This window comes from Capsicum annuum, chromosome 3 (genome assembly GCF_002878395.1).
Source record: "Capsicum annuum cultivar UCD-10X-F1 chromosome 3, UCD10Xv1.1, whole genome shotgun sequence".
NCBI lineage: Eukaryota > Viridiplantae > Streptophyta > Magnoliopsida > Solanales > Solanaceae > Capsicum > Capsicum annuum.
The window spans coordinates 216,479,559-216,504,384 of NC_061113.1; the positions used below are offsets into that span (position 1 = coordinate 216,479,559).

Sequence of the window (24,826 nt, forward strand, 5' to 3'; positions counted from 1 at the left end):
TTCCATGGTTATACAAAAATATTCGTCTCTTAGAGTCTTCTTGGCTAGAGTGAACCCATTTATATGAGGTCCACACATTCATCATGGATTTCTTAAAGTAATGCCATATCATAAAGAAATTATTGGCCATCCAACAGATCATTTTCTTCTGACTAGAGTTTGCATCTTCAGGGTATGCCCCAGCTCCTAGATACCTCTGGATATCAAAGTACTATGGATTGGCATCTGGTTCTGCCTCAACTTTTGCATAATGTACAGGTTGCTTCTTTAAACTTATTTCTAGATAATTTATGTAACCCTGATTCAGAGTTGAACATTGAGGATATAGTGGCCAAAGCATCAGCAAACTCATTTTGTATCCTTGAAATATGTTGGAACTCCACCTCCTTGAATCTCCTTTATAACTCTTGTACCAATTCTACATCTAGGGTGATTTTAGGGTTCTTTATGGCCCATTCACCTCGAACTTGGTGAACTAATAGATCAGAATCTCCAATTACTAGTAACTCTCTAACACTCATATCAATAGCCAATCTAAGACAAAGAATGCAAGCTTTATATTCAGCCATATTGTTAGTGCATAGAAAGCATAGTTTGGCGGTAAACAAGTAATGTTGACCAATTTTTGATATCATGACCGCTCTAATTCCTGAACCTTTAAAATTAACCGCCCCATCAAAGAGCAATCTCCAACCTGGGTATACTTCAGCAATGTCTTCTCCTACGAACAATACCACTTTATCTGGGAAATAAGTTTATAGTGGATCATATTATTCATCAATGGGATTCTCTGCTAGGTGATCCACTAGGGCTTTCCCCTTGATTATTTTTTAAGTTGCGTATGCAATGTCAAACTTAGTCAATAGCATTTGCCATTTGGCCAATTTTTTCGTAAGCATGGCCTTTTGGAATAGTACTTCAAAGGATCCATTCTGTAAATAAGATATGTTGCATAGGACGTGATGTAATGCCTCAGCTTCTAGGCCACCCAGGTCAGTGCACAACACAACTTTTCTAATAGAGTGTAATGAGCCTCATATGGAGTGAACTTCTTACTCAAGTAATAAATTACCCATTCCTTCTTTTTGGTTTCATCATGTTTCTCTAAGACACACCCAAATGCATTATTTGAGACTGATTAATACAGCAGCAGGGGACTTCCTTCTCTTGGTGGAACTAGCACCGGTGGACTGGATAGATAATCCTTGATCTTATCAAAGCTTTCTGGAATTTTTTGGTCCATTAATTTGGCACATCTTTCCTTAACATCATGAGGATAGGTTCCCAAATAATTTTTGACTGGGCTATGAACCTGCTAATGTAATTCAACTTTTCTACGAAACTTATGATTTCATTCTTCTTCTTTGGAGGAGATAATTCTTAAATCGCCTTAATTTGAGGGGTCAAGCTCAATGCCCCTTCTACTGACTATGAAACCAAACAATTTCCTAGTTGGCACCCTAAAAGCATACGTGGCAGGATTCAACTTCAAATGGTACTTCTGCAATTGATCAAAGAACCTTCTCAAAGAGGCTAAGTGGTCTAAACTCTTGCGGGACTTGGTGATCACGTCATCCATATACACTTCAATTTCCTTATGGATCATATCATGAAATATGGTTTTCATGTCTCTCATATACATACCACCGGTATTCTCGATACTAAAGGGCATCAACCTATAGTGATAAATACCCCAAGGTATGATGAAAGCCTTTTTCTCTACATCATTTTCATCCATCAGTATTTGATTATACCCAGCAAAATAATCTACGAATGACTGCATTTTATGCCTTGTACAGTTGTCAATGAGAATATGGAAATTGGGTAATGGAAAGTTGTCTTTAGGAATATGGAAGTTGGGTAATGGAAAGTTGTCTTTAGGACTGGCCTTGTTAAAATCTCTATAATCAACTCAAATCCTGATCTTTCCATCCTTCTTTGGTACTGGAACAATATTGGCTAGCCATATTGGGCATTTCTTGACTTCAACCACATTGGTATGAATTTGTTTAGTGACTTCTTCCTTGGTTGTCAGACTCAGATCTGGCTTGAATTTTTGAGAATTTTGCTTCACAAGATTGAACCCTGGATCAATTGGCAACTTTTGTGATATGATATCTGTACTCAATCCTGACATATCGTCATAGGACCAAGCAAATATATCAAAGTATTTTTTATACAACCTGATAAGATCTTTTTTTATTCATCCATTAGATGTACACTGATTCTGGTTTCTTCGACTTCACCCTCATCACTTGTATTAATTACCTCAGTCTTCTCTAGGTTGGGCCTTTCCCGATCCTCAAATCTTTTAATTTTCCTATTAACTGGTCTTGGGACATTATTTCTTTATCACATTATTTCCATTCATCATCAATTTCCTTAATTTGTTCATTCAGATCTTGACATGACATGACATTGGCAGGTTTTAAATTATTTTTACTGAATTTATAAACAACATAAGTTAGATTATAGTGATTAGATAATGCAATAAAAAATAGATGGCAAACATTTTCACAATAAGAGAGGCTTTCATTGAATTTTAGAAAATTACAAATGTTGGCTATAATTCGCACTAGTACAGGTCTGAGCCTTTTGGAAAGCATAAAATGTGTAAATAAGGTAAATAAACTTAAAGGGTGGGTCTCAAGACTCATTGGGACTACCACCGATTTTATAAAAGTAAAATTTTATCCTTTCATCTACCGCAACAACTAGGGAGTCATGATTCGAGTCGAAGTCCAGTTCGACAGCTTCTCCCCTGGTTCATATTTCTTGATTTAGGTCTTCTTAGGGAAATCCTCTATAATAGCATCACATTCCTCAAACAAGTTTCTTATTTCATCCTTGAGACCATTGCCTGTAGGCTTTACAGATAGAGAAAATGACTGGTAAAGAAAATTTTTATTTTCCTCAGAAGTATTGATGTTCAACCAACTTTCTGTCAACACAGATTAATTTCTAATTACTTGATTACCTAATAAACTAAAAATAACTCCAAAGGCAAATATGTTAGATCTTGTTAGTGGTAAATAATGCAAGATATCTGACATAAAGTAAACACGTAAAGTTGCATTCATTTTAGGTAAATTGATCCACGAGTGGGTATCGACTCGAAAGGAATTAACCAGTAAGACTTTGTCTGTTGATTTTCTTTTTTGGATAAATGAGTCTTTAATAAGAAGTTTTCCAAGTCTAAATCTTTGAGTGTCTTCATCTGCTGACTTTGGATTCATGTGACTTTATCAACAAAATAGGAGATAAAGATTTTAAAGGATAGCGGCCGAACCAAAAGGCTACCTACGTATCTCACTAAGGAGAAAACATGTCATACATAGTTCAAATAGAAATGCGTTTAAAAAGAAAGTTAATAAATAATGGTTGAGGACTTTCTTGGGAGACATGGAGGCTTGGAACATTTTGGGTGGACTTTTAGATAGCGAATTTATATTTCTTCCTAAAGTATCTAGAAAAAGGTAGGAGTGACGGATTTAGAGTATTGAGGAGGAGGAAATCACCTTTTCCTAAGAAATTTGAAAGATTGAGACTTTGAATTTGACAATTTGAGCTCTTCAAGGTGAACAACTATTTGTCTACTGAAGCAAAGAGAGAATACTTCAGAGACCATTGAATTCCATATACATCCCTTTTTTGAAGCCTATAGTGGAGAAAAAAAGTCCCTTTTTTTATATATGCTTTTCAAAAAAAAACTAGGAAGAGAAAATAAATTGAGGTCATATTGATGGAGACGATGGTGAAAACATGGGCAACGAGAGATGATTGGCAAGAGAGAAGTGAAAACCATCGGATTTGACATTATTCGGTAGATTGGGTGTTATTCGGTGTTGATATTACTATCATTGTTTCATCAATATTATTGTTGGGTTTATCGGTGTATGGGTAAAGAAGAGAGGTGGAGAAATGGGTTGGGTAATGGGGTGTTCCAGTTGGGTTGGGCTGTAGAATAATGTTGTTTTTGGGCCTGTTGTTGCTGTTATTTTAAGAATGGGATGCTTTTCCCGATTTTAGATATTGAAGGGCCGTTAAGAGTGGAATTAGGCTAGGGTAGAATTTAGGTAACAAGGTAAAAATTAGGTTATTTTTCAAGTAACCTAATTGTTAGGATTTTAATCAATTGCGTCTAAATTTTAACCTAATTGAAAATCATTTGGCCAATTGCATTGCAACAATGGCCAAATTGATTTCAATTAAGACCAAATTTAACGAATTGGCTAAGCTGAAACAAAGTTCAGAATAAATTAATAACCGATTCAATCCCAAACCTCTTGGTTTAATAAAGTCAAATAAATATTTTCCAAATAAATTATTTTCTAAGAACAAAATATTTTACTTTTTTAAATTAATTTTTAAGATAACCTCTGATTAAAATTTGATTTTTCATAAAATAATTATTTAAGTAATAAAATTATACGATTTCGTATATACGTATACGAAAATATATAATTGTTACTTAAGTGAAAAAATTACCTAGCTATATACTTTGAAAAATTTTTATCCGGATAAAATAAATATTGTAATTTTATTTAAAAATAAAGAAACTAAGAATTAAACTTAGTCGTGGAGGACAAAAACAAGGTGCAACATCGCATGTGTGAGGGCTTTATTTTATGTTATTGGTCTTATTTGTGCATTTAAATGCCTTTATTTTGGATATAATGCTCGTGCGACGAATTAAACGGTTAATATAGGTCTTACTTGAGCATTAGTTGCATTTATCATGATAGAAATACCTGAATTAGGGGTTTATATGCATGTTTGTTTTGATGATTCCTAAATAGAGTTGATAATCATGAGTTATGTATATATTGAATTGATTTCTGGTTTCACACAACACACACACTTATTATATATATATATATATATATATTCGTGTAGGGTAGATTGAATATTTTCATATTGATTGACTATGATCATTACATCCCTATTCCATACATATACATTCATGAGATTCTTGTACCATTATGGAACACTACTTTTTGAAAGAAAATGAGATACTTTTATGGAAATCCTCTCCGTGAACACAAGCCAGAAAAGTGGGTTGAGATTTGAGATATAAGATATAGTATATGGCTTGCGAAATGTTCATAGGTCCTACCTGGGATCTAAGAACTCGGTGGTTGTATACAGAAAGTCATGCAATAGCTTTCACTATTCATATCATCCATATTTCATTGCATTTGCATATCTTTCATAATTTCTTTATTTTTCTTGACTCGTGTTCAATTTCAGTAAATTCTTCGGGTATATTTGTATTGTTTTCGTTTCTCTCTTTCTCTCTCTCTCTCTCTCTCTCTCTCTCTCTCTCTCTCTCTCTCTCTCTCTCTCTCTCTCTCTCTCTCTCTCTATATATATATATATATATATATATATATATATATATATGAGCTATTAATGGAGGCGGTTAAGCTACTGTTTGGAACTTTTCTTCTTGTAGGTCACATGCTTATAGTGTTATTTTACTTATTTGATGTTCTACTTTGCTCAATAGGCCTATGATGACTACTAAGTACAAGTGGACCGTACTCACCCCTACTGTGCCCTTTTGGTGCAGGTCCCAGTTTGAGTACGACCGGCAAGTATTAAAAGGCCTCCCAAATTTTATCATCCTTGTTTGATTTTTATATTCCACTTCAAAATAAAATTTGAAAGAATTTAATATATATGAAACTATTTGGGTATATTGTCCATAAATATGTTGTTTCATTTCAAACAAGCATTTGCTTATCAAAATTATTTCTTTTTTCAAATAAACTTGATGAATAGAATTTAAAATTTTAGGAAAAACATATTTGAGAAATACTTTTCAAATTCTATATTTTAAGTTTCTCCCCACAAATTTTTATTTTGTCACGAGAATTCATGTTCAAATATAACTTCAACTTCCAAATACTTTTTATAAACTACGACTTCAAATATTCTTTTCTCTAGAACTTCAACCTAATCATGTCTTCATAGCTACTTAGAGGCAAAAAATTGAAAAGCTTAGACAAAAATAATTTCAAAATAACCTTGAATATTTCTTAAAAACATATTAAATTTGGATGAGCAGATATGTGAATACCTCTATTTGTGAAAGCTTAGGTAGATAATGACAGTCATCAAAATGATTGATACATCAGATGTTTCGAATGTCTATATTACCAAAAAAAAAAATTATTAAATAAATTTTAGGCCTCAAGTTTCTGCCTTTCTAGTACACAAGTATCACTTTTTTTTCTATATTTCAAAAATAATGTATTGATATTAACCAATTAAATGGAAACTATCGAAAAGAAATTGAATAATTGGAACGATTTTAAAAAGTTTAGTTCTGGTCATACACAATGTCTTTTTTTTCTGAAATTTTGTATATTTCTTGAAATAAACGACTAAATCAAACTATTTACAACTAATGAATGGATGTCTCTACTAAGGGTTGTTCCGTTTTTTGAAAATCAAAAGGAGAAGTCTTAGATGAAGATAGCAGTTAGAAATGAATTGAAGAATTGAAATATTAAGTGGGGCGGCGAGCGACGGGTTGAAATCTTCACGGGTTTATGTGGGTTTTCCCAGCAACCCTCCACTCCACCCCACCTCATTTTCCCAGCCCTATTTTTTCTCTCCTTGCGAATTGTTTTTGAAAGTTATGGATCAAAATTTCTTCTCAATGAGATCAATTAGCAAGTCCAAACAGAGGTGTCAAAGCATGAATTAAAAACATTAGGAAGCAGTGACAGTAACACCTTTTATTAGGAGTATCATCACATAATATGTCCGAAGTGCATACACATCATTTTTCATTACTTTTTAAACGGACATATCAACATAAGAAAATCAAGAAACTCAAAGTACTAGTACTATTGGAAAATTATCTAAATTTCCCGTGGAGTAATCAATGGAGGTTGAGGGTTATATGCATGCTATATATAAAAATCAATTATTCTAGGGTATTAAGTTGACATGGTAAACCTCAGTCATATCGGGATAGAATAAACCAAAATTTTGCTCGGCGCCAGCGGGCTTTTGATTCTCATTGAAGAGAGCAAAAATGTATGTCTTCAAAACTTTTCCAGGCCTCCTAGGAGTTCCTTGACCAGAAGAAACATGTGCAATCAAATTGTTTGCATATATTTGAGCATTGTCTATAGTTGCATAGACATCGCCAGCACTCGGCCACCCTGTCTCTGTAACCACAACTTCTACCGTAGGTTGCCCAACTTTCTCTAATGCAGCATATAGAGTGTCCACCATTGCATCATATAGGTTGTTGTATTGGAATGTACCATCACTCACAGTTGGAGACGTATTCCGGAAAAGTGCATAGCTTAACTGAATTTGATCGGGATTTCCAGAATAGGCAAAATAAGGATAGACGTTAGACAATAACGGAAATTTCCTTGCAGTTAAAAATTGTGTAATTGGCTGCATGAATTGAATGGCATCCTCGGAGAATGCTCCATTCGAAGGGGGATACGAGTTTGCTAAAACTTGTAACGAGATTGTTGTCGAAACGGATATATTAAGATTGTTCGATTTCAGTGCGGAGTCCAGATTTTGCAAGGCTCCTAGTACAAAAGTTGCTAACGGTCCTGGTATAACTTCATTACCTGCTGATATGTATGCAATATTAACAGTTGAAGCATGTGGAATGACGTTAGTGAGTACCCAATTTGTTGCAAAAGTTGGATCACTTGCAAGTCTTTCCAGGTCTTCATTTCGAGTACCAAGAATTACAGAAAGGCCAGAACCCTCTAATGCCTTTAATATGTCTCTGTTAGGATCAAAAATTCTGATGTTTTGAATGTTTTTGGACTTAATGAAATTAATCACTTGGGCGGGCGGCGGCAGATTATTTCCCAGGAGTCCATAGTTCACTCCAATTCCTTCAACACCTTTTTAACAACCAAAATCATATGAACATTATTCTAATTAAAAACAAGGGGGTTAGATTTAGAAATGACCCTAAAATAGACTGTTTCTCATATTGTGTCCGTTATAATTTTTTTTAATTTTAAAATAGTTCATAAGGGGTGGTGTTTGATTTTTTGGCCTCATTTAATAAATTTTGTCTATACGGCAGATATTCTAATTCTTGCCACTAGAGAGACGTTCATAGCATTTCGGACAATAAATTTGCACAATTCAAACCAGAAGTTCTGCCTTATTTGCAAAAAATAGATTTTAGATATGTTGCCCATATGGCAAGCGTTCTAATTCTTTCCCACAAGGCATACATTTATGACATTTCAAGTCAACGAACATGCACAATTGACTAGAGGATCTTCCTTATAGGGAAAAGTTAGAAGTTAAATATGTTGCCAATAAGACAGAGGCTCTAACTCTTGCTCATACGGTAGACATTCAGGACATTTTAAAACGGTGAGCCTTCTCAATTGATTATAAATCTTGCCTTATAGGCGATGTTAGAACTAAGTTTGGGAGGATAAAAATTCAAGATCACACACTTCGAAAGACAAAATTCAAGAATAGATATTTGAGAGACAAAAATTCAAAATCGGACGCTTTGGAGGAACACTAAGCGTACGCCAAAGTTCATAAATCAAACGTGTCCTTAAATAACATATTAATTAACGAGTTTAATAAATGAAGACTTACTAGAATGCAAGGCAAGAGATGCAAAGGTAAATAACAATAACACGTTTGGCCTCATGATTAATTACTATGGATAACTCTTGAGGATTAATAAGGAAATGATTGACATATCATTAGTGGAGAATGGTTATATTTATAAGTATGTGAATCCTTGGTAAGTGTTGGAGTTACTAATAGTAATATTTTTCAATTAATGATGGATTTTTACTTAATGTTTTTTCTTTTTTAGGCGTGAGATAAAGGATCTAATCTTATTTATTTTGCCTATTTAGGCATGAACATATTTGTATAAGATTTTAATACATGTTCACATAAGGGTTGACTATCTATGTAATTAGTAGTTCAGGGTTGTGCGTGCACGTGTGTTTCTTCATGTTAAAGAAGAAAATTATATTTGAAAACTACAGACTTTTAATTATGTTAAATAGGAAAATAATTTATATAAGGTAAAATTAAACTTCGTATTCAACTCCTAAATTTTAGTACTTCCTGCCTAACTACGAAGTGCCAGATGCAGGACTTCTCTTCAGGATATTCGAAAAAAAAATAAGCATATTTTTAGTGTTGACAAATTAGCGGGACGAATTTTATATAAATGAATCGGATCATATATGAGAGACCTAAAATTCAATAATTTTAGTCTAAATTAAATATTTTTTATTAAAAATTTTACTAAATATACAATATTCTTTTTTTTTTAAATCAATTTATTATTAGAATTACTACTATATATTAATTTAACATTTATAGAAACCCACAAACTAATAGGTGATGTCAATATGGGGTAACATTTGTAGACAACACAGCTTGTCTGAAGCGAAATAGACAAAATAAATAAATCCTTCCAGTATAAGAAAATAGAAAAATTGTGACAGCAAAAACCATCACAAATCCGTGACAAATTATTGATTGTGACGAATTTATGATGGAATCAGGGACATCCCAAAATTTTTGGTCATAAATTCAATGTGACGAACTAAACTTCCGTCACAATTATTTTGTAATGAAATTGTCATAAATCCATCCGTCACAATATAGATTCATCACAAATTTGAGACATAATTTTGTCGGAATATTTCGTTATAAAATAGAGACTAAATAATTTTCGTCACAAATTTACCCTTGCAAAAACAATAATTGTGACAGAATATTTCTGTTACAAGTAAATTGTGACGAAATGTTTGTCATAAAGTGACTTCCTTTCAATTATATTAGTGACAAAATTCTGATACCTTGTGACAAATAAATTCCATCACAAATTTAAATTAAACTTTTAAATTTAATAAATTATATTTACATAATAGTATTTGATATATATATATAATAACAAAAATATAAAAAATATAATATTAAATTTATAATTCAAAATAATGAAATTAACACATCCAAAATACAACTTCAATATGAAAGACTACAAAGGTATAAGACTTACAGAGAGATCCACAAACAGAAGTCTAATAAAACTTGGAGAAATCAAGTCTAATAATGCCAAACACGTGAGCATTTGGGGATTTCCTATTAGTGAGAGTAGCAAGGAACACTAGATGAGCTAGTGAGAAGATAGCGTTATCTCGCTCATCATGCGAGACCAACACTCCTCCATAAACTTAAATTGATCATCACTTTGTTGCTTCAAACACGAAAACCTCTTAATCTAGGTGTGGTTGCATCTCAACCTCTACACGATCTTGAATAATTTTTTTCTCATATGCAACACCTCTTTTTCAAGAAGTTTGATATGCTCTTCAACAACATGATCAAATACCGTAGGTAAATGATGTAAAGTGGTAGAATTTTGATTTTGATACAAAGTAGAAGCTTGCAAGCCCAACCCATAGGAATGTCTCTTTTTCTCTCCACCTATAACATCAAAATAAAGACGATTTATATCAAATTCTTGGAGTACTTCTGAATCATCTGATGAGTTTGAAAAAGCAGCAGCCACAACACCATTCATTTATCCTGAAAATTAGCAAAATACCAGCCACAAATAAATTTTACTTCTATTTGATCAAAACACGCACAAAATTATTGAAAATACTATACTTTCAATTGAAAAAAAAAAAAAAAAGAACTGCACTCTTTTTAGGTAAAAATCTATATAAAATCCACATAAAACTATTGAAAAGATTTATTTTTACTTGACAAAAAGCTGCAGAAACAACTATACAAATAAAACTGCAACTTTACTTAGGTAAAATTTGCACAAAGATGCATGATTACTTGATAAAACACTTCATAAAAGAGGCAAGGATCAATCCCACAATCAAATCATATTACAAGCATGAGTTTTCTGTTTGATGTGAGATGAAACTAGAACAGTGAAAATGCTAGTCGTAATATCCCACTTAAACAAGCACAGATTACAGTGAATCCCATAGTTTCAGGTATCAAAGGTGTCGCTTACAGTGAGAATTAAATCTCAGCTTGGATAAATGAGTCTCAGCTTGGTCCTACATCAAAGCTTTTATTCGAACAATTGAACTAACCATTCAAATTGATAAATATCAACACAAATATTAACTCGAAAAACTCACTGTTACAAGGATAGCCCAAGTGATATATATAACAAAAAATTAAAGCCAGCAATTAAATAAATCAAGAAGTAAGATTTGATCAAACAATTAAAGCCACCAAACATGACATGGGGATATAGTAATTGTTTAGGTAAAAAAGGATGATTTTCTTGAATGATACACATATGTATCATCAAATATTCAGTATAATTTCAAAAGATCTAGATTCGTGCCCATAGATTTACTTTTTCCAAGAAATTGTCCCTTATAGATAGTTTAGGAACAAGAAAAAAAGTATTAAAATGGTGAAGAAGTGTACAAAAATTAAATGAGAATAAAGAAATTGATCTGTAATGCAATGTCCACTTCTGACATATATGTGTCACTTAATTACAATCTTACTTAATTTCCTCCACTTCTCCTAGATAATTTCTTCTTTGTATTTATAGAGTGATCTAATAAGTTCTTGTACAACCTATCCTGTTGAAAATATTAATACAAAAAAAAAAAGTAGAAGGGGGTTGGTTCTTCAATATAGTAACAATATTAAGTGTGAGGAATAAATAAAGGGAAACAAATTGGAACACATGCACTTATACTACACTATTATTATTTTTAATAGTTAGTAATGGTCTCCTAGTAGTTCAATTTTGACTAAATTAACTCTTGTGTGTTATTTGAAAAATAAATCAAAATGTTGTTTGTTTAGTTCAAGTATAATGTCGTATAGTAATAGGAATAATGTTCTTTAAGAGAACTTTGGTGGTTTCAAGTGTGTGGGGGCAATGAATTGACAAATCAAGCCACCCAAACTTGACCATAAATCAAGTGTATACAAGGTTTAACTATTTAGCTAAGGTAATAAGACTATAAACAGGAAATGTATATGTATAGCTTCAGTTCCGCCCGTGTGAAGCAGGGTCATAAACAAATCTTTTTCTATACCTGTGGTGTCCGAACAAACTTATGTGCACTCCATTAGCCACTTTAAGAAATAAGCTTGCATCCAAATACACTATTGTTGATAGATATTACTTTAAACCTTTGGCCATCATTGATCTTGAAAAAAAGAATTATTTATTCTATGAAGTAAAATGGGCATTCCTAAATATGACCAAATGAATAAAACACTAAAGAATGAACTAAAATGCTTAAAAGCTACTCAAAATCAATTTTAAAAAGACTTCTAAAATGATAAAAGGACCACAACATATGTGATTTAGTATTTTAGAAATATTTAGAAATACCTACTTCTAACTAACATAATGCTACAAAAACAAACAACAAGCAGAGTAGCAAAAATAAAAAAATCTTCATAAATATAAATGTTAATGTAGTTTGAGCCCGGGCTTAGCACAGGCAAGATGAGACTAGTAAGCAAATAAAGAAACAAAAATTAGTGCTCTAGTGAGCTCATTTAACGGCAATTTTAGAAAAGATGCTATAAAAAGATTTGACATAGAGAGGTAAAGAATTAACCAATAGGTAGGTGCACAAAAGAGGTGGGAGGGGAGATTAGATATGCAATTCAAGCAATATGGATAAACATGTTCACTTGATATAAATTCAACAAGAATAAGGTAAAACAACCATTTAATTTAAAATCCAATTCAATAATAGAATTTAAAAATTCCGAATTATTCAACACTCCTTTGTGCTGTAAATTGTCTCCATATAGACACAAATATAAGCTTACTCAATCACTAGTATCTAGTTTCTTAAACTTCAATACTTTACTTTGTCAAGATCTTTCCTAGTGTCTATATAAAGGCCTTTCAAAGTAACCAAATCGATAGCAACTCAAATGAATTACAGACGAGTTAATAATTTAAAAACACTTTTCTTCAAGCAGATCAAAATCTAGCTAATTACTAGTTAAACCCTATCAACCTCAGCATAATCATCTTTCAATAATCGTGGCACCACTCTACTACATCTGAATCTCAATCAGTTAGGATTTCTATCCATATGCATCCTATCAGCCGTTGTATTTTATTCAAGTCAATCAGATCCCTAATCCTAACACGTATTTAAAAGCAAATAAGGCATTTTCTACAACTAGAAAGTCCTTTAAATCTTAGATCTTATGCCTACTATACACATAATAGTGAGTAATTGAAACGTATCGAGATTGCCACTGTGTTTGGCGGAGGTACAATCAGACAAGCGAGAAGCAAAATCAGCGAATTTAGACTTGCCAGAGATGATGTCACCGCAAAAGGATTTGAGCTAAGAAACGGCGGCATCTCTTGAGGTGTTAGAGATAATTCGACCTTCTGGATATTTTCATGAAGATTTACACTTAGATCCCTCGTGTTTGATCAGTATGTGTGATGCCCTAAAATTATTCACTTTAAAATCTTAATTGAAGAAGAATGGAAACAAATTTGAACAAAATCTACAAAACACTCAAAAATTATAAATTATTCAGATAATTCAAATCTATGAGCAAGATGACAATAGAATCAAAGGTTAAAACAAACTTCAAATAAAAGACTTATAGTTTAAATAATTAATTGTGCAGAGCTAAAGAAAGGTTTCATCTTATATATATGTCAAAAATGAAACTAAGAACAACAAAGTGGGTTCAAGAAGTGAAACAAAATTTGAGAAAATTTTACCTTAAGAAGATAAGAATAACAACAGAATCTTGAATAATCTTGAACACCCACTTTGTCAAAATGAAGTAAAATGGGCGTCAAAAAGAGAGTGATGGTGATCAGATCTTGAACACCCACTTTGCCAAAATGGAGCAAATATTATGCACCTCCAATATTTTGAGGGAAAATGAAAAGATGTAAAAATTTTGCGGAAAAATGAAAAACTATAAAAAAATTTAGAGGGGAAATAAAATATTTTTTTAATACTGCTTTTGTTACAAAGATAAATCTGTAAAAAATATTTTAAAAATTATTTAAATTTTTTATAGTTTATTGTGATGGAATAAATCTGTCATAATTTTTTATTACATTAGTTACTTTTTTAAAATAAATTTACAAATTTAGTAATGGATTTGTGATAAAAAAAATTATTATTCTTTCTTATAAATTTCAACTTGTGATAAAAAATATATCCGTCACAAAATTATATTGAAAATTTATCACAAATCTGTTACTCTTTGAATTTTTATGTGAAAATAAAATATTTTAAAAATTTTATGTTTATGCAAGAATGATTCGTCACAAATTCATCAAAATTCTGTCATAATTTGTGATAAAATTATTCTGTTTCAAATATTTCGTTATAATTTTATCATTTTCTTGTAGTGTTCCACCAAGATTAGAACTTTGGTCTTATGGGAAGACAACACAGCTTGCCTAAAGAGAAATAAGACAAAATAAATGAACTCTTCCACCAAGATTAGAACTTTGGTCTTATAGGAAAATCTGGACCCCCCCCCCCCCCCCGGCCACCACTATCATCAAATTGTTTAACTACTCATTGTTGTTATTTTGAGGAGGTTCAGTACTATATATATATATATATATATATATATATATTGTAATACCCCGCACTTTTTTCTTGCTTAAATCTGTCCCTACGATGTCAAAGATTTGCTTTAAAAATAAATACCTTTTATTTCATGCAGTATTTTTCAATTTTAGACTTTTTATTGTGTGAAAAATTGAATAAGCATTCCATCAATACCAAATTTGTCTTATTTCGACACTCAGTTGAGAAGTTAGAGCATTTTTAGTGGAGCAGTGTGCCACCTGGGCACTCACCGTGTCACGAAGATGGTTAAAATCCCAATCGTCAAATTCTAGTGGACCTCCGCGATAGTGGCACATCGCAGAGGAACTCAATTTCTCATTTTTCAAAATCCAGTAGCCCAATACGATAGTAGTGTGTCGTGCTAATGGTCAAAATGGCATTTCAAAGGGGCACCACGATGGTGGCGCATCACGGAGAACCCACAGTTCCCAATTATCCTAATTCCAGTAAGCCACCGCGATAGTGGCACGTAGCGGTGGCCTACCAATTTGAAAAATGTTGCATTTCCAGTTTCGTTTAGAACTTGAAAGAGGGTATTTTGGTCAATTCCCAAGCCCCTAATCCGTCCGAAACATAAGATTAATCATGTTTAAAGCCCTTTATGCTCATTACTCATCATTCTCTTCAAAATCAAAACCCTAGAGTTCCTAAGCTTCTTCTCCAAGAAATCAAAATCCACCATTGTTTCTCTAAGAAAGCTTTAAATTTAGGATTCCCAAGACAAAATAATCAAGAACTCATCTTCAAGAACTTAAGTAGGAATCCAAAATTCAATGTTTCTTCATCTAATCATCAATCAAGGTATGTGGAGTTTATGAACAAGGATCCTCTTTCATCCGTATGCCTAAAACTAGTTTTAACTACAAATTTATATAATTTTGAATGTCTATACATGAATTTTTAAATTAGGGTTCATACCCAGTATTGCTAATTGCAAGATTATTAGAAGTTGAATTGCATGTCTATTTTCATACTTTCATGCCTATTGCAAAAATTTACAGATTTTAAGATGAATTATCATTGTTTTCATGATTAAGCATGAATATTATGATGTTTTGACATGAGTTTAATGTATGGGTTATTAAGCCCAAGTTTATAGGTTGATGTTTCAAGAAAGATGATGCTTTAAGCATCCTATGATCAGTTTATTCACATATTTTTAGTAAAACTTTGATCTTTTGATCCTAAGCTAAGATAAGGAATCCACATTGTTCATATAGTTTGAAATTGAAAGAAAGAGAAGCATAATTGATTTTCATTATAAACTCTTATGCTATTTTAAGGTGGATTTCCTAAAAGTTCTGAGCGATAAGTATAGGAGTAGTATTTAGCACTGAGTTAGGTATGATTCTAAGATCTCATGCCCCATAACTACGTGCTACCGTAGGTTTATTATTTGCCCATAGTGGGCTAAGATAGTGACCACTTAAGTTAAGGTTCTATTCTGATGGCAAGCGTAGAACAGCTCTCCCCAATGTGGGTAAGATATTGGACTCCATGACAGCTCGCATGGTTTATGTCGGTTAGAAGTACCTCCCAAAGTTCCTAAGTCCTATAGAGAAGAATAACAAAAAAGCTTTTAGAAAACTAAGTATAAAGGCTCATAATTTTATTCAGATTATACTTTACAGAAGGATAAAATTCACAGATTTCAGCTTTCAGATTTAAGGTTCAGAAGTGAGCTCTTTCTGCACTTAGACAGTATGACTTATAGACAGAACATTAAGTATAACTTTTAGAACTAAATGTTATGACTCACTAGATTTATAAAGTATGATTTCTATTCATGATTTCAGTATTTTAGATATTCTAGTTTATGTAAGTCATTTATATTTAGTATGCATTATTTTATAAATTATGATGATGAGATGATGTTTTACTTATGCATTTCACCATCATATACTCATTGCATCCTCAAAGTACTGATTCGCATACATGTCTATGTGCTATATTATCTCATAATATAGGTTCAGGTGCTCTGTATCAGCTGCGTGAGTAGTTCAAGCATCTCCATCTACATCCACCAGCTAGTGAGTCCTCATAGTTTGGGGACTTATTTATTCAGATTTTGCAGCTTATCAGTTTATATGATTTAGTATTCTTGTTAGATAGTTTGAGTTAGTTGGGGGTTTGTCCCAGTGACACTCTATTTAGTATTAGCAAAGGCTTATCAGACTGCTAAATTTGATTCAAACTTATAGTATTTGATTTTCAGATATTATATTCAGATTACTCTCAGTTATTTCAGACAGTTTTTGCATTCAGTATAACTTTCATGTCTATATCCCCTTATTTATGAGATTTAGACTTAGTAAAAGGCAGAAAGGATTAGCTTAAGGATACTCGTAGTCTTAAGTACCATGTGACATCATGGGACCAGATCTTGGGGCGTTACAAACTTATGATTAGAGCCTAAGGTATTTAAGAGTCCTAGGAAGTCAGACAAGCCATGTTACGTAGAGTCTTGATCATGGGTGTGAAGCGCACTATATTTATGAGCAAGAGGCTACAGGAAGTTTTTAGGAAATCATCTCTTTCTTTCATGATCTATCATGTGTACAGTATCTCTAGCTACTTTAAACTCATACTTTTACGTGATAGTTGAATATGTCTCCTCATCAAGCTAACGCCTGCAGAAAAAATAACCAGCCACCCCAGCCCGTCGATCCTCTAAATGAAAATATATCCCATGCTGAGTTTAGGGTTTTCTTTCAGGCGTTGGCCCAGGCAGTGACTGTTAATGTTTGGGGAAACCATCAAAATTAGGCTCCAGTCCTACTTCAGTAGAATGAGGATTTAGCATCAGCTAGATTCAGAGACTTTATGAGGATGAATCCGCCAGAGCTCTTTGGGTCAAAAGCAGGTGAGGACCCACAGCTTTATTTAGATGAGGTGAAAAAGATCACCCTGATTATGTATGTTTTTGAAGAGGAGAGTGTAAAGTTAGCATTCTACAAATTGAAGGATGTAGTGTTTAATTAGGTAGTGATGTAGAAGAATGGTAGAGGTAAGAATGTTGTTCCTATGAGTTTGCAGGTATTTCAGGATACTTTTCTAGACAGGTTTTTCCCACATGAGATGAGAGAATCTAAGATAGAGGTTTTTGTGAATTTGAGGCAGGACTCCATGACAGTGAAGAAATACTGCCTTAAGTTCAATCAGTTGTCTAAGTATGCTCCTGATATGATGGCTAATCCTCGGGCTAGTATGAGTAAGTTTGTTACTGGAGTATCTGGTTTGGTAGTCAAGAAGTGTAGGACTTTCATGCTTATTGGAGATATGGATCTTGCTAGGTTGATAATTCATGCTTAGTAGATTAAGGCAAAAAAGTTAAAGGGAAGAGATAGAACTAATAAGAAGGCTAGAACAGGACAGTTTGAGTGTGGCCAGGCTAGGTCTAAAGGGGGAAACTGTTTGCAGTTTCAGAATCATTCATCTATGCCAGGGAAACAAAGATGTTTGTCCCCAGACTCAGGCTACTAGCGCACCAGCTCCTTTAGGTTTCCCAGTTCCTTCTCAGGGTGCATCATCCAGTACCAGTGGCGGTCAGCACTAGAATCGATTCTATGTTTTACCATCCCATCAGGAGCAGAAAGATTTACCAAATGTTGTTACTGGTATGCTTTGTGTCTTTTATCTTGATTTTTATGTGTTGTTAGACCCTGGGTTGATTTTCTTTTATGTGACTCCATTAGTTGCAGTAAATTTTGAGATAAGTTCTGAAAGGATCCCTAAACCCTTCTTAGTTTCTACCCCAGTGGGTGAGTCAGTTGTTGCTAAATAGATCTATAGAAAGTGTCCTATCATTTTTCTTCATAAATTCATGTTAGTAGACTTAATAGAGTTAGATATGGTTGACTTTGATCTTATTCTTGGTATGGATTAGCTTTATTCCTGTTATGCCTCTATAGATTATCGTACCCGAGTGGTGAAGTTTCAGTTTTTAGATGACCCAGTCTTGAGTGGAAAGGTAATTCAGTGTCTCCTAAAATCCATTTCATATATTATGTTAAAGCCTAAAATTTAATCTCAAAAGGGTGTACCTATCATCTAGCTCGAGTCAAAGATACTAAGACTGAGACTTCGACAATTCTATCAGTCAGTGTAGTTAATGAGTTTCCTAATATTTTTCCCCAAAGATTTACCAAGGGTACGGGAAATATAATTTGGGATTGACCTTCTACCAGATACTCAGCCCATCTCAATACCTCCATATCATATGGCTCCTACCGATCTTAAGGAGTTGAAAGAACAACTCAAAGATCTTTTAGATAAAGGTTTCATAAGGCCTAGTGTTTCTCCATGGGGCACTCCATCCTATTCGTTCGAAATAAAGATGGTTATTTGGATATGTACATTGACTTTCGTTAGCTAAATAAAGTTACAGTTAAATACAAACATCCTCTTCCTAGAATTTATGACTTATTTGACAAATCCAAGGTGCAAGTTATTTCTCAAAGATAGACCTTAGATCTAGCTATCATTAGCTTAAAGTAAGGGAATGTGATATTCCAAAGACAACTATCAGAACTTGTTATGGTCATTTTGAATTTTTAGTCATATCTTTCGGGCTATCCAATTCCCCATTAGCCTTCATAGACTTGATGAATAGAGTGTTTAAATAGTATCTGAACATGTTTTTTATAGTCTTTATCGATGATATCCTTGTCTACTCTCGTAGTAAGGATAATCATGCAGACCATCTTAGAATTACGCTGCAGACTCTTAGAGATCACCAGTAGTTCGCCAAGTTCAGCAAATGAGAATTTTCGCTAAGGTCAGTTTCTTTCCTAGGTCATATTATTTCTAGTGAGGGTATTAGAGTTGATCCTCAAAAGATAAAAGCTGTAAGAATTTAGCCTAGACCTATTTCTCCATCAGACATTAGGAATTTCCTGGGTTTAGCTGGTTATTACCGACGTGTTATTGAGGGTTTCTCATCCATTGTGTCTCTTATGTCTAGATTGACTCAAAAAAAAGTTAAGTTTCAAAGGTCAGATTCCTATGAGAAGAGTTTTCGAGAGTTAAAGACTCGACTCACTTTAGCCCTAATTTTAGCATTACCTGATGGTACATGGTTTTGTTATTTATTGTGATACCTATAGAGTTGGTTTGGGTTGTGTTTTGATACAGAGAGATAAGGTCATAGCCTATGCCTCTAGACAGCTTAAGCCTCATGAAAAGAATTACCCAACCCATGATCTTGAGTTTGCTGCTGTTGGGTTTGCTTTGAAAATCTGGAGACATTATTTGTATGGGATGCATGTTGATGTGTTCATGGATCACAAAAGTTTGCAATATGTGTTTACTCAGAGGGAGTTAAATCTTCGTCAGAGGAGGTGGTTAGAATTGTTGAAGAATTATGATATGAGTATATTGTATTATTCGGGCAAGGCCAATGTAGTGGCAGATACCCTTAGTAGACTGTCTATGGGTTGTGTTGCCCATGTGGAGAATGATAAGAAAGAGTTAGTTCGGTAAGTGCATCAATTAGCTAGATTGGGTGTTAAGTTGGTTTATTCAGCTGAAGAAAATATTTGGGTTCAGAGTAGTTTCGAATCTTTTATAGTTTTGAAAGTGAAGGAGAAGCAAGATAAGGATTCTTTTGGTCAAACTGAAGGATTCAGTTAAAGACCAAAAGATAAAGGTTTTATCTCAAGGGGGAGACGGTGTGTTGAGATACCAGAGTAAGTTGTGTGTGCCATGTGTTGATGAATTGAGGCAGTGGATTATGGTGGAAGAGCATGGTGCACGTTATTTCATCTATTTTGGAGCCACCAAGATGTACTGCGACTTGTGAGAATCTATTGGTGGAGTGGTATGAAAAGAGATACAGTAGAGTTTGTAGCTAAGTGTGCAAATTATCAACAGGTTAAGGTAGAGCACCAAATACCTGGTGGTGCATTGCAAGAGTTTAATATTCCCACTTGGAAGTGGGAAGAGGTGAATATGGACTTTGTGACTTATTTAACCCATTCGTGTCATCAGCATAATTCGATTTGGGTTATTGTAGATAGATTTACTAAGTTAGCCTATTTCTTCCTAATTCACACGTCCTATAGAGCTGAAGATTATGCTAAGTTGTACATCAGAGAGTTGGTTAGATTTCATGGAGTCCCTTTATCTATCATATCCGATTGGAGTACTCGGTTTACCTCTCAGTTTTGAAGATCTTTTCAAAAGGGTCTTGGGACCCAAGTCCATCTTAGCTCATCTTTTTATCCGCAAATAGATGGTCAGGCAGAGAGGACCATTCAGACTCTAGAGGATATGTTGAGGGCATGTTTCCTTAATTTCAAAGGTAGTTGGGATAAGAATTTTTTGTTGTTGTGTTCGCTTATAACAACAGTTATTATACTAGTATTCAGATGGCTTCATTTGAGGCTCTTTATAAGCGAATACGTAGATCACCAGTTGGTTGGTTTGAAGTAGATGAGGCCACTTTGATTGGGCCGAACATTGTGTTTGAGGCCATGGAGAAAGTTCAGTTGATTCGAGAGAGATTGAGAGCAGCCCAGAGTTGTCAAAAATCTTATGCAGATGTAAGAATAAGAGACCTTGAGTTTGAGGTTGATGATCTTGTGTATTTGAAAGTTTCACACATGAAGGGGGTGAAGAGATTTGGCAAGAAGGGGAAGCTTAGTCCCCAATATGTAGGCCCCTTCCAGATTTTAAGTCGTGTTGGTAAGGTAGTGTATGAGCTTGAGCTACCTGCAGATTTAACCTCAGTTCATCAAGTGTTTCATGTGTCCTTGTTGAAGAAGTGCATGGATGATTCAACTGTTATAGTTTCTCTAGAAAGTATAGATATTCAGAATAGCCTTTCTTACAAAGAAGTCCTAATAGAGATCCTAGATCATCAAGTTCCGTTGGTCAAAGTTCTGTGGCAAAACTAGTCTGTTGAGGGTGCTACTTGGGAAGAAGAAGCAGACATGTGTACCAAGTATCCACATCTCTTCTCCAGGAACTCTGATCAGGCCGAAGGTAATAGTTTTCCTTCATTCAGTTCTTTCCTAGTTTCAGATTCAGCTATATAGTTATTTTCATGAAAATTCATACACTCACAGATTAGTTTAGAAGCTCAGTATGCTTTAGATTCAGACATTCAATTTATTTCAGTTGCGTATGATATCTTATATCCTCATATTCCCCAGTATTTTCATCTTAACTATACACATTCGAGAATAAATGTTCCCAAGGGGGAGATAATGTAATACCCCGCACTTTTTCCTAGCTTAAATTCACCCTTACAATTTTAAAGATTTGCTTCAAAAATGAATATCTTTTATTTCATGCAGTATTTTCCAGATTTAGACATTCTATTGTATGGGAAATTGAATAAGCTTTCCATCGATACCAAATTCGCCTTAATCCGACACTCAGTTGACAAGTTAGAGCATTTTTAGTGGAGAAGTGTGTCACCTGGGCACTCACCGCATCGCAAAGACAACTAAAATCCCAATCATCAAATTTCAATGGACATACGTGATAGTGGCACCTCACGGAGGATCCCAATTTATTGTTGTCAAAATTTAGTAGCCCAACATGATAGTGGCGCATCGCGCTAATGGCCAAAATGGCATTCCAAAGGGGCACCGCGATGGTGGCACATCAGGGAGAACCCTCAGTTCCCAACTGTCCTAATTCCAGTAAGCGACCGTGATAATGGCGCGTTGTAGTGGCCTACCAGTTTAGAAAATATTGCTTTTCCAGTTCCGTTTAGAAGCTGAAAGGGGTTATTTTGGTCAATTCCCAAGCTCCCACTCCATCTTAAACATAAAATTAATCATGCTTAAAGCCTTTTATGCTCATTATTCATCATTCTCTTCAAAAGCAAAACCCTAGAGCTCCAAAGATTCTTCTCCAATAAATCAAAATCCACCATTGTTTCTCCAAGAAAGCTTTAAATTGAGGATTCTCAAGACAATATAATCAAGAACTCATCTTCAAGAACTCAAGTAGAAATCCAAAATTCAAAGTTTCTTCATCTAATCATCAATCAAGGTATATGGGGTTTATGAACAAGGATCCTCTTTCATCCTTTTGCCCAAAACTAGATTGAACTATAAAATTATATGATTTTGAATGTCTATACATGAACTTTTAAATTAGGGTTCATACCCACTATTGCTAATTGCAAGATTATGAGATTTCCAATGTTTTAGAAGTTGAATTGCATGTCTATTTTCATACTTTCATGCCTATTGCAAAAAATTATAGATTTTGAGATGAATTATCATTGTTTTCATGATTAGGCATGAATATTATGATGTTTTGACATTAGTATGATGTATGAGTTATTAAGCCCAAGTTTATATGTTGATGTTTCAAGAAAGATGATGCTTTAAGCATCCTATGATCAGTTTATTCACAAATTTTCAGTAAAGATTTGATCTTTTGATCCTAAGCTAAGATAAGGAATCCACATTGTTCATATATTTTGAAATTTAAAGAAAGAAAAACATAATTGGTTTTCGTTATAAACTCTTGTGCTATTTTAAGGTGGATTTCCTAAAAGTTTTGAGTGATAAGTATGGGAGTAGTATTTAACACCGAGTTGGGTATGATTCCAAGGTCTCATGCCCCAGAAATACGTGCCGCCATAGGTTTATGATTTTCCCATAGTGGGCTAAGATAGTGATTACTTAAGTTAAGGTTCTATTCTGATGGCAAGCGTAGAACAGCTCCCCCCAACATTGGTAAGACATTGGACTCCATGACAGCTCACATAGTTTATGTCAGTTAAAAGTACCTCCCAAAGATCCTAGTCCTACAGAGAAGAATAACAGAAAATATTTTAGAAAACTAAGTATAAAGGCTCATAATTTTGTTCAATTATACTTTACGGAAAGATAAAAGTTACAGATTTTAGTTTTCAGATTTCAAATTTAGAAGTGAGCTCTTTCTACACTTAGACAGTATGACTTATAGACCAAACATTAAGTACAACTTTTAGAACTAAATGTTATGACTCACTATATTTATAAAGTATGATTTGTTATTCATGATTTCAGTATTTTAGATATTTCAGCTTATGTGAGTCATTTACATTTAGCATGCTTTGTTTTATAAATTATGATGATGCGATGGTGTTTCGCTTATGCATTTCACCCCTATATACTCAGTACTTCCTCAAAGTACTGATCACATATATATCTATGTGCTACATTATGTCATAATGTAGGTTCAGGTGCTCAGTATCAGCAGCGTGAGCAGTTCGAGCATCTTTTTCTACATCCAACAGTTGGTGAGTCCCTATAGTTTGGGTACTTATTCATTCAGATTTTGCATCTTATTAGTTTATATAATTTAGTATTCTTTTTAGACAGGTCAGACGGGTTTGTCCCAGTGACTCTCTAGTTAGTAGTAGCAGAGGCTTATTAGATTGCTAGATTTGATTCAAACTTATAGTATTTGATTTTTAGATATTATATTCAGATTACTCTTAGTTATTTCAGATAGTTTATGCATTCAGTATGACTTTTATGTCTATGTCCCCTTATTTATGAGATTTAGACTTAGTAGAATGTAGACAGGGTTAGCTTAAGGCTACTCATAGTATTGAGCATCGTGTGACGTCATAGGACCAGGATCGAGTAATTACAAACTTGGTATGATATCCTATGGTTTTTAAGAGTCCTAGGGAGTCAGAAAAGCCGAGTTACGTAGAGTCTTGATCATAGGTCTTAAGCACACCACATTTATGAGCAATAGGCTACGGGATGATTTTAGGAAATCATCTCTTTCTTTCATGATCTATCATGCTTACAGTATCTCTATCTGCTTTTAACTTGTGCTTTTACGTGACAGTTGAATGTGCCTCCTCATTGAGCTAATGCCCGTAGAAATGATAACCAGCCACCCAGCTCGCCGATCCTCTAAATGAGAATGTATCCCATGCTGAGTTTAAGGATGCCTTTTAGGTATTGGCCCAAGAAGTGACTGCTAATGTTCAGGGCAAGCATCAGAATCAGGCTGCAGTCCCACTTCAGTAGAATGGGGATTTAGCAGTAGCTAGAATTAGAGACTTTATTAGGATGCATCCGCTAGTGTTCCTTGGGTCGAAAGCAGGTGAGGACCCATAGCTTTATTTAGATGAGGTGAAGAAGATCACCCAGGTTATGCATGTTCTGGAGAGGAGAGTGTAGAGTTAGGATCCTAAAGATTCAAGGATGTCACATATGATTGGGTAGGTGACTGGA

General features: G+C 33.9%; 1 protein-coding gene across 1 annotated transcript; it reads right to left on the reverse strand.

Annotated features, from left to right (window-relative positions):
* Positions 1–6,942: 6,942 nt before the first annotated feature.
* Positions 6,943–8,671, reverse strand: LOC107865092 (putative glucan endo-1,3-beta-glucosidase GVI). The gene is made up of 2 exons (XM_016711446.1): positions 8,617–8,671; positions 6,943–7,892 (listed from the first exon to the last, which is right to left on the reverse strand). The coding sequence occupies exons 1-2, from the start codon at positions 8,669–8,671 to the stop codon at positions 6,943–6,945; spliced, it is 1,005 nt and encodes a 334-aa protein (XP_016566932.1).
* Between the last annotated feature and the right edge of the window lie 16,155 nt (positions 8,672–24,826).

Coding starts and splice junctions, on each gene's coding strand:
- LOC107865092 (XM_016711446.1), bottom strand. CDS start 8,671: ATGAGGCCAAACGTGTTATTGTTATTTACCTTTGCATCTCTTGCCTTG. Junction 7,893..8,616: donor ATCTCTTGCCTTGCATTCTA/GTAAGTCTTCAT, acceptor GTTGTTAAAAAG/GTGTTGAAGGAATTGGAGTG.